Source organism: Triturus cristatus, chromosome 10 (assembly GCF_964204655.1).
Source record: "Triturus cristatus chromosome 10, aTriCri1.1, whole genome shotgun sequence".
Lineage (NCBI taxonomy): Eukaryota > Metazoa > Chordata > Amphibia > Caudata > Salamandridae > Triturus > Triturus cristatus.
This window is the reverse complement of record NC_140593.1, coordinates 319,134,610-319,147,861: the sequence shown is the minus strand read 5'-3', so window position 1 is coordinate 319,147,861 and position 13,252 is coordinate 319,134,610. Positions and strand designations below refer to the sequence as shown.

The window sequence follows — 13,252 nt, the reverse complement described above, 5'->3', positions numbered from 1 at the left end:
CCCTCAAGTGCAGTGCAATCCGCTATAACAAGTTGGTTTAAAGTGATGGCTGGGCAGGACCAGATTGTCATCCAGCGCAATAGAGGCACAACAGCAATAAGATCAGAGATGTATCCCATGCTAAGCTCCTCATGCAACGTGAAGGCTGGCGTGCAAGGGAGGACAACGAGAAGCCTACATATGAATTTGTTTTCTACCCCTGCACATCTCTCGCGTTCTTGTATCCCCACACATCACATCCATAAGTGGTCATAGGATCCATTTTTCTCTGTACACCTTTAGCAGGACCGGTACGGGCTTTGCCCCAAGTCTTTTTGTGAAGTCTATGGTTGCCCCCACTGCCCTTGCCAGAACGTTCTTTTTGCGTGCTCTTTGTGCAACCCAAGACCCTCGGTCATCAAACAACACACCCAGATAAGGGAAGGTTGAAACTTTATTTAGTTCTACCCCCCTACAATAGAACTTATGTCTAGTGGCCTTCTGAGTAGCAGTCATCATGGTGTGGGATTTAGAAAAATTTGTGGCAAGATTGAGGGAGTCCAGAAAATCTATAAAAGCATTTAAAAGTTTTGGAGACTTACAGCAGCCCTTGCAAACAACACCACGTCATCTGCATATAAAAGTGCGGGAATAAGTTTAGAGCTAGCTCACAGGATGTCTTTCCTGCTGTCCGTTAGACATTCCCCTAACTTGTTAATATAAAGTGTAAGCAGCAAGGGGGCCAGAATACACCCCCACCAGAACCCGATCTTGACTTCCCAAGAGGCTAACACACAACCATCCTCTTTATAAGTCACTGTCGCAGTGGTGTTATTATTGGCAGAGTGTAGAAAAACCACCAGTTCTGCGTCCAGACCCAGATCAAAAATAATCAACCGCAGTTTGGATCTATTAACGCAATCGAACTCTGATGTTAGGTCCATAAATGCCATGTGCAAGGATCCCTTCTTCCCTATTGTGTATTTCCCCCCCACCAAGTGTAGGTTGATATACTGGTCTAGCCTCCCTTTACCTTGCCATACTGTATGTCAGAAATGACATTAAAATTATCTAACCAAGAGGTTGGACGATCCAAAATCACTTTCCCCATAATTTTAGTGGCCGAATCTAAAAGGGAAATAGGTCTGTAACACTCTGGGTGTCCCTAGCACCCTTTTTAAAAATAGGTAAAATAATGGCCTTAGCCCAGGAAGAGGGGATTCCACACAGACAAGCCGCATTAAAAACATGGGTCAATATCCTGGCCCAAGCCAGATGGTCAGCTTTATACAGGTCCGAAGGAACCCCATCCGGACCAGGCGCTTTCCCCCCGCCTGTGGCCAGGATAGCTTTGTATACCTAATCCGTATTGAAATGCAAACTTAGTACACTCACTTTCTCATTCTAGTATATTTAACAAATCATATGGCAGGCTGCTTTACTAATATTTGCCACTTTCCTTGGTTTAAATTAACGTAAGAAATGGTCCAAAATAAATGGTTGTTTTAATCAAAGAAAATATGTTACCCAGCAACCGGATTACCTAGTATAGGTTTCATGGTTATGCTATCTGAAAATCGCTTTGCAACTGGATAAAATCTGTCTTTTTATCAAAATGATTAGGGGTCCTTCAGCATTACTTTATTATTTTCCAAGCACTAATATGCATAGGCAACGTTGAGTTAGAAAAATAATAATAGTGTCCCAATGTGAACAACTCAACAATGTGTGGATCTGTTGTATTATAGTAAACAAGCAACAGTTAGTCTATTTTGCATTATTTTTGCCTCTTGTATAGAAAGAAAACAGTGGAAGAGGATTTGCTTTAAAAGTTGTCTGGGGCTGTACTAAACACAATTTTGCACCTGAAAAATATTGCAAAGTGTATTTTAATACTTTTTTACTTTCATTAGAAAGAAAGGAATAATAATTTGCTAATGTTTTCAATTGCAAAACCACAGGCCGAGTTGTAGGCAACACCAGGCGGTTCTTCAACTCATTAGGAAAAACAGAAACAATTTAGCAAAAACTGTCAACTTCATTTTTATTCCATTTGCAACTTTATGTAACATGTTTTCTGTAATATTCAGTGGGGCTCTCTTACCCAATTTAAATTTTAAAGAATAACTTGCCTAACCAAATGAAATGTCACTGGTATCAGCTGTTTACATTTCTGCTCTCCCAAAGGCATAGTAGTTAGCTTTTAGGTTTCTGGAAAACTAGTAAGTGGCCTTCAGCGTGGCTTTTTTAAAGCTCATTTATTTGTATTTGTGTAGTTTTATATTTACTTGTTTAGCTATTTCACAGTTTTTTATAGGCTTTAGTGCAAGAACATGTTATAATATATTGATAAAAATGAGCATTAGACAGTATTTGACATTAGCAGAATGGTTTTTGACCAAGTCCCAGTGGAACCGGAACAGTTGAGTTTTCAAGGCCTCCCTATAAGAAGTCTTGAAACAGGTTCCATTTTAGTCAGTAGTAAGAAGGCCTGGGCAGTGAACTCCGCTCCGATAATGGAGTTTGCGGAGTTTTCCGCACTACGCGGAGCACACGGAGTTCTGAAAAACTGCGCTCCACGGAGTGGAGTTTTTTACTCAGTCTCGGTGAGATTTCTCAACGCAGGTGGTCAGATTTCTCAATGTCGGCGGTCGTCGAAACCTTCCGTTCACGTTGAGAAAGCTGCTGCTCAAGTAGAAAATCTACTCGAGCAGCAGAAAATAAGCAGGGCCCTCTTGCGCTGTGCATGGTGCCATTTGTGCTGATTTTACTGCGTGGGCCAAACACCCGGCCTTGAAAATCAATGCGAATGGCGTTACCAAATGTAATCTGCCGCTACGCTGAGTGTTTTGGGCACTTGGCAAAGCTCCGCATAGCAGAACTCCGCGAACTCCGCCAAGGCCTAGTAGTGAGCTCTAATAGGTTAGTTGTTGAGACTCACAATGGCTTGTTTTGTGCTTGAGCAGTTTCCTTTTTATTCTGGTCTAATTCTGAAGTAGCATTATTCCTGGATATATTCAGAAGATGGAGAGGTCTGATGGCTTATTTAGGAGGATTGCTCTTAAAACACTGTAACAATTTTTTTAATTAACCCTTACATCAAAGGGGAGCCAACATAACTGCCTTAGTATTGGGGAGAAGTGAACGTACTTTCTCCGTAGGAGCTTAATCTTAGCACTGAATAGAGAACAGCTTTTAATCGATCAAGGTATGACTGCGGCACTCAGATCAGGATGGCAAATGCTAGAGTTCAGATGTGAAATGATCAGGGTATAAACTGCTGAATTCACATAGCTGAGGGCTAACAAATGCTTGAGTGAAGGTGGAAATTATCATTTCGGCATATTTGCTGATGTGGGGCATGAGGCGAAATGATAGTGTCAAATGTGAATCCTACTGATTTAGGTGATGAGGTAATTGCTGGGAAAATCCAACAGTGTTGATTTCATTTTGAAGTTTGGCGTTCAAACATAGTTCGACTCTTCAGGTGATTACAAAGCATTTGTTTTTTTACAGGTTTATCACCAAAGTATTCTGCACCCATTGTTGGAGTTTCATGAGGCAATCTTGAGGGAAAAGGATGACATTTTAATAAATTTCTAAATGCATAATATCAGCATTTTTATGACTGGCAACCCCTGATCACTTCAATATCAACCTCAGTGATTTGTGGTCTAAGTTGAACAAAGTTGGTGCAGGTCTTGAATCCTGATGAATAGCACATAGCCTCATTGCCCTTTTGGAGGTATTATCTCTTATCTTTACCAAATTAAATACATTCAATAAACAGGAAGAGGACCAATGCAGGACTAGAACTTGACACCCCAAGTAGTTAGCCAGAGTTCCAAGCAATCAAATACATTGAAGGTCACTGTTAAATTGAGCATTGTGAGAAAGAAGTACTCAACCACATCCACAGGCACTGAAATTCATCATTAATTCGTACAGTGCTGGTCTCAGTGCTACAACTGGTCCAAAAGTCAGATTATAACCAACCAGAAGGAGTCTGTCATTGATAGAGGAGGTCAGTTAGCTGAAGCTGCATTTCCCCATTGCTTTCCTTAGACAGGAGAGATAGAAGACTGGTCTGAAAGTGGCAAAAATATTCAGGTCTAGGTTTACCTTTATAGGATGGAAGTCTTCTTTTCAGGTGTTAGGAAACCCCAGCAAGTTTCTTGAGTAAGTGAGGGGCTGATTGATAAGCACTACGGGCATATCTACAACGTGGCAATAGAAAATTATTGCCGCTTTTGTGGCCGTTTTCGGCCGAAAAGCGGCGATAATTTTATCACCTAATTAGCAAGGTCACGCTAACGCGTGAAACATTGCATTAGCGCACAAATTCCTAACGCCCAGCTTTGCATCTCAAATGAGATGCAAAGTGGGCGTTCTTGACCTTACATGAGAAATGTCGCTAAGCGACATTTCTCCTATCATCAAGCCCCACGCAATGAAGCATAGCGGCAAGAAAAGTAGCGATAACCCCTGTTATCGCCACTTTCCTTACGCCCGCTTCAGGACTGACTTAGCCATGATATCCTATGGAAGGTGGATATTATGGCTAAAGTTTGTGAGGCCCTATCAACAAGCTAAAGCCACATTTCGTGAGATTATCGCTGGGTTTCCAGGGATAATCTCACGTTAGGCAGTTAGCGCTAGGATTTTTATCGCTTTTGAGATAAGCGTTGCTATTAGCATGCTATCTCAGCGATAAAAATCCACGCTAGCCGGCGATAATTATCCTAGCGCTAAGTGCGCTTAGCGATAATTATCGCCAGTTGTTGCTGATATGTCGCTACGTTTGTTCAAAAAGTGGAGATCTGATTTTATGATGCAAGGCAGGAAAGAGTCTGGGAAGTAGTAAGTACTTTAAAATTACCAAGTGATAAAGTATTTGGTTGGGGAAGGTATTACTGACGAGATTGGGGGGAATAAGAATAAGTAGTTAGAGGGAAAATCTTTGTTGGTGAAGAGCAATAGGAATGTGTTGCAGTATCTCCTGATTTACCTTGGAGTGAGACAGACGAAAAAGCGGAGTTGGCAAGTATGAATTTGAACAAGGAGTTTGCATGATTAGAGAAAGAGGTGATTCATTTTCTAAAGGAGTTGGCCTTCACTCATAAATCATTTGTTTGTCCTCTTTCTTCAAAGCTTTTAGGTTGGTGGAAAGCCTCAGTAATTTGTATTGTAAGGACAAATGGTATGTATGTCGACTTAGTCTTTGTTTGCAAGGAGATGTTATGTTATGCTATCAATATTTATATTGCGCACAGCTACTCAAAGAGTGTCCCGGCATGTGCCCAGTGAGGTTATGAACAAAACAGGATAGCAAGCTACTTAAAGAGGAAGGTCTTAAGTCTCTTCCTAAAGATGTTCGGAGCCTGGCGAGCACGTACCTCGAGTGGAAGTTGGTTACAGGCTGCTGCAGCCATATAAGAAAGGGAGCTGCCACCTACCCTTTGTCAACAGAACCTAGGAGTGCATTCCATATGCTTTGTAGGGGAACGCAACTGCCTAGAAGGGGCACGGAACCTGAAATACTTTCTCAAGTACACCGGGTCAAACTCATGGAGGGCTGCGAGAGCCATGACCAAGGACTTGAATTTCAACCTCTCTTTAACCGGCAGCCAGTGCAGGCTATGCAGGTGTTGCCTGACACTGACCATCTTAGAGAGGTTCAGAAGAGTTCTTGCCGCAGCGTTCTGAACAACTTGAAGTTTATTAAATAAATAGCCAGGCAGGCCAACGTACAACACATTGGCATAGCCAATGCGAGATGTGATCAGGGCAAGGGCAACCATTTACCTTGCTGAGAGCAGGAGTAGAGGAAGGTATTGTTTTAGTGCTTTCAAGATGACGAAGCACATTCCTGTCAGTTTAGTAATGTGGGGGCCAAAGCACAGCTTTTCATCAAACCAGATCCCCAAGTTCTTAGTGGGATGACCCAGCTGTTTAGACAATAAGGGACTCAATACAGTACCTTGGGGAACCCCAGTTGTCAAATTCTGGGGGGCAGCTGTAAAAGGGAGATCCAGATTTGCTGGGTTCTGCAATCGAGGTTAGATTTAAGCCACTTACAAGCGGACCCTATTACGCCAATTTCCTGAAGACGGCACAGGAGCAGGGTATCAAATGCAGCTGACAGGTCCAAAAGGACCAGGGCAGCCCTGCCTCCTGCATCTAGAGTTTCATGGATGGGCCCAGAAATTTCCACAAGTGCTGATTCTGTGCTATATGAGGCTATAAAGCCCGAATGAGCTGGGTGAAGAAGATCATGTTGTTCCACAAAGTCAGAAAGCTGTTTATTGATCAGTTTTCACAAACCTTCACCTCAGCTGGAAGAAGGGAAATAGGGCGGTAGCTGGAGGGAAGAGCGGGCTCCAGGGTAGGTTTTTGGAGCAAGGCAACAATCCTCACCTGTTTCCAGCAAAGAGGGACCATGGCTAATGTTAAGGATAAGTTGATCAGAGTATTTATCACAGGATTGATCACCTCAGAAGCACCTACAATTTGTCCGGGCACGGATCAGAAGGCGAGCCGGACTTGAGGGTGTTTATAGCTGCTAGTGAGTCCTTCAGATATATAGGTTCAAAGACTGTAAGTTTGGCGGAGGTGGAAAGGGGCAGCAGCAGGGAGGCGACCACAGTCACTAGCTGACTATCCCGGGCGCCAAAGGTGGCTTGTAGAGATTGAACCATATTAATTCCTCACACCATGCGAGCGATGGAGTGTGGACACTAGTCCCTGCTTTAGAGGAGAGAAAGATTTTTTGGGCTTTATTATCAGACTGACCAATTTGCTACGCATAGTAGATGCTTTTAGCTTTAGCAATGATGGTATAGTATTTCTTTTGTGCCCTTTTGAAGATTGTTCATGTCACTGAGCTGTAGTCATGCCTCCATTTGCATTCCAGCTTTTTACATTGCTGTTTTTCAATTTTAAGGGAACCAGAGAACCATGGCTTTGTAGGAGGATTCCTAGTGCACCCGGGCTGAGTCTCAGAGATGAGACGCTCCACCACCATGTATATCCCGTTGGTGAAGTTCCTGAGGGCTTCAGATCAATGAACTAAGGTTGCCTTGGTTTGGGCTTTGGAGTTTTCAGCTCAAGGGTGCCTGCAACATCCTTAATGATGGCAATATACACTTTTAGAATGGTATGCATGTCTGTAGAGTGATCACGATGACCTAATACTGGAGAGATGAGAGATTTCATATTAGCCCGAGTCATGTTTTTCACAGGAAGCTTCCTGAATTCCAGTAAATGCATACTGTGTGAAGGCAGAGTGAGTCTAGGAAAGAGGAAGGTGAATGGAAAGTGACTGAAATAGTTAAATGTTATTGCTTGTAAGCATTTTGTTTGTTGTTGAAGGACTGGTAATGATATAATTGAGAACTCTATCTTTGTATGTAAACTGAGCGACTAGAGTACATAGGTGATGGAGGTGAAGGGTTTGGACTTGATATTGCCCAAATCAGTGCTAAAATCTCCCTAGTTGATTTTTTTAGAAGAACCTTTGGTTCATTGTGAGATATTCTGTATGGAGTTGTGTGGTGCTTGAGGAATAAATTGTGATGACTCTGAAGCATTCAATTGTTGTGACAGAGGTTTGCTGAAAATGTGTATGCTTGAGTGTTTCTTTACAGATGATAACAATGCAAACCCCCTTCTTGCTGCTGCCTACCACCTCTCAGAAAGTTGTATCCCTAAGTGACCAGTGAATCTGCAATAGATTAGTAGCAAGCAGTCAGGTTTTGGTGCTGCCGTGAAAATCAAACATCTGTGCATTTATGACATTGTCAATGTATGTATGGTGAGCATTCATGGATCTGGCATTGTGGAGATAGCAGGTGAGATAGTGAATTCAAGAATGGGAGTTTCAAATGTGACTCAGTCCATAATATTTCAAGGTTAATTACATTCACATGTCTGAGAGCTGAGTTAATAGGAGTGCTTGTGATGCAAAGTGTGATGTATGGGAATATGTGGTGCAATTGTTAGGATGCAACTATTCAGGGCGTTAAGGACAGTCTTAAATATATGAAGCTGCAGTTGCTGTGGAAGACACTAAAAGGAAGAATATTACAGTAAAGGATCAAATGGCATAGGGCAGATAAGAAATCACGTTACACCTCAGAGTTCCAGATATCTGGTGTTCAAGTAGTTTTTTGCAAGAAATTGCAGACTAAACAGTCAAGGTTTGGAGAGAGAACAATGGAGGGATACTATTGCAATAAAGAAGAATCATTGGCAAAGAAATGAGATGATGCATATTATAGGCAATACAACCAGTAGCTAATATGCACATTTTATAAGCACTTACATGCGAAAGTAAAATGTATTATGTTAGAAAGATGCTCAAATGGGTTGGTTGTGTGATGAAGTTCAGGACTGCTGCTGGATAGATAGCAGATTTCCAGCTGCCTATGGCTTATGGTGAAATTCTCTAACTTCTTGCAGAACACTGAACTGAAAGAGGAACTGAGGGAGAGATTGTTTGAAGGATTAATGATGCTTGCATTTTAACATGTTCCACATGTGTTGCAGTGCCTGGAGTTAATTGGACCATTGCCAGAAGTTTAACTTATATTTCAAGGACTGGTATAGGCACTGGGTATTCCAGCTTAGTGTGCCATATCGAAGGGGTCAGAAGGGAGCAGGAGTTGAGTGCCCCAGAGTCAGACAGATTTCAAATAAATCTAGAAGGAGAGAGGCAACTGTGCCTAGGAAGAAGAGCCACTGTAGGAGCTGATAAAGTGGCAGCAGTTGTCCACAGGATCCTGATGCCAGGGTTGGACTACATCCAGTTGGAGGTTCTTTCTTCTGGGGTAGCCAGCTAGCCCAGAAACCCACACACACTCACCAGGTGGAGGCCAGATGCAGCAAACACACTGGCTTGGAGTCTGGCTGAGATCAAGAGTATGATGTTGTCTTACAACAAGCAAAAGTACTCTCCCTGACGGTTGTAGCCAGAGCAACAGAGTTGTTAGAAAAGGGAGATCCCTCCCTTTGAGCAGGTGCAGGTTGGCGTTGAGGGCTAACATTAGGCTTGTGCTAGGTGAGTTGCTTCTCTTTGAGTGCCTGAAATGTAAGCTGGCAGCAGCTTTAGGTCAGGCCTAGACGTGGGTGAGTAAGAAGTCTCAAGTATGATCCTAGTAGTTTAGCATGGTCAACCTCTCTGGTTTCGTAAATCTGCAGTTACTTTCCATGTGCGTCATCTGCACTTCTTAGTTTCTTAAAAGACGCACAAAACAGCAGAGAAACCTGAGCACACTCACATTGAACATCATTATCAACACAACATGAACATGTAACAACCGGTGCAGACTGGTTTCTAATGAAAGGCTTTAATAAGGACCACTGGAATTATGCAGCAGGATTTACTAAATTATGCAAAAAGAAAGGGCAAAATATGCCGCATAATGCAGCATAGTTTGTAATAGTATTACCTCATTATGTTGTTATTTTACCCTTCAAGAGAGCAAGAAGAGGAGGAGTAAGGTCAGTGTTGTGCCCTGCCCATTCCCACACACTATCGGGCAATGTGGGATGGCAGCAGTGAAAGCTAGAGAAGATTGTGAAATAGTTGCACCACAAAGCAGGCGACTCTTGTTCAGCTGAAACTTTTAAGGCATTGCCTCTGTGGCAGAACTGAAATCTAAATAAATGCTAGCAGCTAGACTGTGTGGAGGTCGCACAGGAACTGAAAGACTGACTCTTTAATAGACCAAACTGAATTTGTTAAATTTTTCTCGGTATTTAGGGGAGGTCACCATTTTATTAAAAGTAGCCAGCAGTTTAACAGTGGCACGGAGTAGTTGTATGTGTTTTTTTCAAAATACAGTAAACAATGGGCTTCATTCATGAAAAGTCTTGCATCCCAGGGACCACTGCCGGCCCTTAAAAAATTGAAACAAAAATGTTTCATTTCTTTTTTTTTTTATTTAAAGCAGTCCGTTTTTTTTTTTTTTTAATGCATCCCGGGCTGCATTTAAAAAAAAAAAAAAAAAAGCTGCTTTATTAAAAAGCAGTCCCAGACATGGTGGTCTGCTGAGCCCAGCAGGCCACCATCCCTGGGAAGGCTGGCATTCCCAATGGGCTCGCAAATTGCGAGAGGCTCATTAATATTAATGAGCCTCGTAATTTGCGCCCTCAACGGGAATCGCAAAAAAGTGTAATAACACTGTTGTACATTTCATTTAGCACCTCGCAATTTGCGACTCGCAATGAGTCTCAATGAGTCGCAAATTGCGAGGCGCTAATTGAAAGGGTCGTACATCTGGCTCCATGACTTTTAATCCGAAATCTCCATTTAGCTCTGTATGAGTTTTCACTAAAACCCCACGTAGGCCTACTAACTGCATAGGAATCACGTCACAGAATATGCACTCAACCATCAGCACATTTGTTATAAAAGAAGTTAAGCAGAAGAACAATGCATCTTGGCACTTTATTTAAATACAAGCCATTTTCTTACAAGGATATCCAGGACGTCAGATGTTCTGTTCCTATTGAACATTTCCACAACATCTGTCTTAAACTTACATAAGTGATGATTTGTAAATATTGAATTTATAATTCTACCAAGCTTGTTATGAACGAAGAGCACAGCATTAGCAATGATCTATGTAAAATTCATGCACTCATTTAAATGTTGCAATCCATTTTTTTCTAGTCATTTTCATATTCGAAGCACCTTTTAATTGAAGACTAAAATAGGCTTCTTTCAACTGAGAATCATCATAGAAGACTTGCTTACTTGTTCAAATGTTGGTGGCAAAAGGTATTATCCGACTTTACCCACTAGTCACTATTTCAGTATGTGGGGTCAGCTGATTCCTAATCCATTTTCAGATAGAGGCCCATGAGTCTCTGGAAACAGTGTCTCTGCTAAAATGTGTATGACTAAACCATTCTTAACCCAGTGGAGAATATCAGATAAAAGAACAAGAGGCAAATTAAATAAAGTACTTGTAAATCAAGTGGTGGTGTATTTTTTTTAATTATGTTTGTAAATTACAAATGAAACAGCATTGTGATTTTAATGAGAGAAAACAAAAAAGTAGGTCATGGTGATTGCTATACTTCTTAACAAATTACAATAACAAAGTGAAATGGAACATCTTAAAACATACATTTTCGCCAAACTTTCAGAGAATTGAATACTTGTTAAAATTACTTCTTTAAAACAACAAATCGGCTCGTAATTAAAATTCATATTTTTTTAGTAGTCAGTTTGCAATTGGATCCCTGAGAGTGCATTTTCATTAAACCAAATGAAAACGTACGACTGAACGTCCTCCCCAGTACATAAACAGGATCATCTTTATCCAGCGTTAATTAAAGAACAGCAGGGTAATTACAAGCATCATCAATATTATAGAGAACATCAAATTCTTCCAGGGGTGGGCATTTAATTGTATGGGCTAATTTCCCTCTAGTAGTGCAAAAATCCTTTCCGCGTGTAGGTGAAGTGCCTTTGATAGCGTTATGTTGAATTGCTGAATAACTTACTTTACAACATTTCCTAGTGTGTTAGGTTTTAAGACACTGAATCTTCTCCTATTGTCAGAAATGAAATTAAAACACAGAAGGCTCCCAACAGCACTAAACACTGATCATAGAGTAAAACAAATTTTAATGGGACCTCTCCATTAGTGCGGCCACAAAATGTGACTATAAATGTATTGGGATTTGCTCTCACCTAAGTTAATCGATCTCTCCGTTTAACAAATTTATAAGCTACGGGCCAGAGGTACGACCGTTTTTTGCGGTTGCAAATGGGAGATCGGCTCATTTGTGACAGGAATACAGGGTCCTGGCTTGTACAAACGCTATTTTGCGAGTCACTGACATGAAAAACAGCGTTTGCGACCCTCACTATTAGGAAGGGGCGGCCCTTCCTAATAGCCAGTCACAATGAAATGTACTATTATTTTGCAACTGCATTGGCTACCGCAAAACACTCGCAGTTTACCACCTACTTCAAGTAAGTGGTAAACCACTCGCAAACAGGAAGGGGTCCCCAGGGGACCCCTTCCCATTTGTGAGTTTTTGCTAAAATTTTAAGATCAGGCAGTGGTCCCAGGGACCACTACCTGCCCTTAAAAAATGAAACTGAAATGTTTCCTTTTTCTTTTTTAAATGCATCCCATTTTTCTTTAAGGAAAACGGGCTACATTTTTTTTTAAAACTGCTTTATTTAAAAAGAAGTCACAGACATGGTGGTCTGCTGACCCCATTAGGCCACTATCCCTGGGATTGCTAGTCATTCCCAATGGGGTCGCAAATTGTGTTTGCCTCATGAATATTAATGAGGCATGTAATTTGCGACCCCATTGGGAATCCCAAACAGTGTCTAAGACACTGTTGTACATTTACTTTTGCGAGTCGCAAATTGCGAGTCGCAATTTACGACTCAGAAAAGTGAATGGTTGTACATTAGGCCCTAAATTCTTTATCTTTCGATTTCCTTCAGGCCTGCTATATGTGTGTACCTTTATTCTCCATATTTGTATGCATGATTTTGACTGCATTCATAAATGTATCAATTTTTCTCATGCATGTATGGCAAACATGCATCATGTAATATAGTTTTGTATAGCGTGCGATTGCCGCCAATGTGTCCTGGCATAAAGGTGAATGGAGAATGCCACTGACCAGTGGAGGAAGAAAATTTAAAATGTCAGGTTTTAAGTTTCTTAAGGAAGTCAGAGTGGTTAGAGGTGGTTTCAATGTCCAGGGGCAGGAGTAGCAAGTTTGGCTGAGAGATGGGAGAAAGTCTGGCCTGTTGATCTGATTTGCCTGATAAAGGGGAATGATGACAGCCTTGAAAGAAGAAGAACAGAGGTTATGAAATGGAAAATAAGGCTATATGTTTATGACAAACATCCATCATGTGAAAGCTATAACCATTGTTTATGAGGCACCTTTATTTAAATGTCAGCCATTTTCTTGGATTCTCCACCAGTATCTTATTGACTGCAGACTGGGATATGCCTCGAATTAACATTTTAGGCCTTATATTAGTGAGGATATGAGAATACCCGTGCCCTCCATATTTCATCAGGCGATTCTTGGTGTGAATGTCTTGCGCAATAACAATCCTGTCTTCATAGCCTTCATCGATCAGGCGCCGGAGTCTGGAAAACATAGAAATGTGAAATCAATCTTACTAGAATGAGGAGTCACAGACTGTAAACCCTCCTACATTCTTGGATGTTGTGCTCATTTCACAAACAGGCCTTACTACCACAGTGAAACAATAGATTTT

The 13,252-nt window shown here is 41.4% G+C and overlaps 1 protein-coding gene across 1 annotated transcript in view; it reads right to left on the bottom strand.

The window, feature by feature from the left end:
• Nucleotides 1–10,962: 10,962 nt before the first annotated feature.
• PTER (phosphotriesterase related) overlaps nucleotides 10,963–13,252 on the bottom strand; it is a 267,947-nt gene continuing 265,657 nt past the window's right edge. Inside the window, exon 5 of the mRNA XM_085631463.1 lies at nucleotides 10,963–13,121. Coding sequence (XP_085487589.1) covers nucleotides 12,911–13,121 — 211 coding nt within the window. The 3' untranslated portion in view covers nucleotides 10,963–12,910. The remainder of the gene's footprint in view (nucleotides 13,122–13,252) is intronic.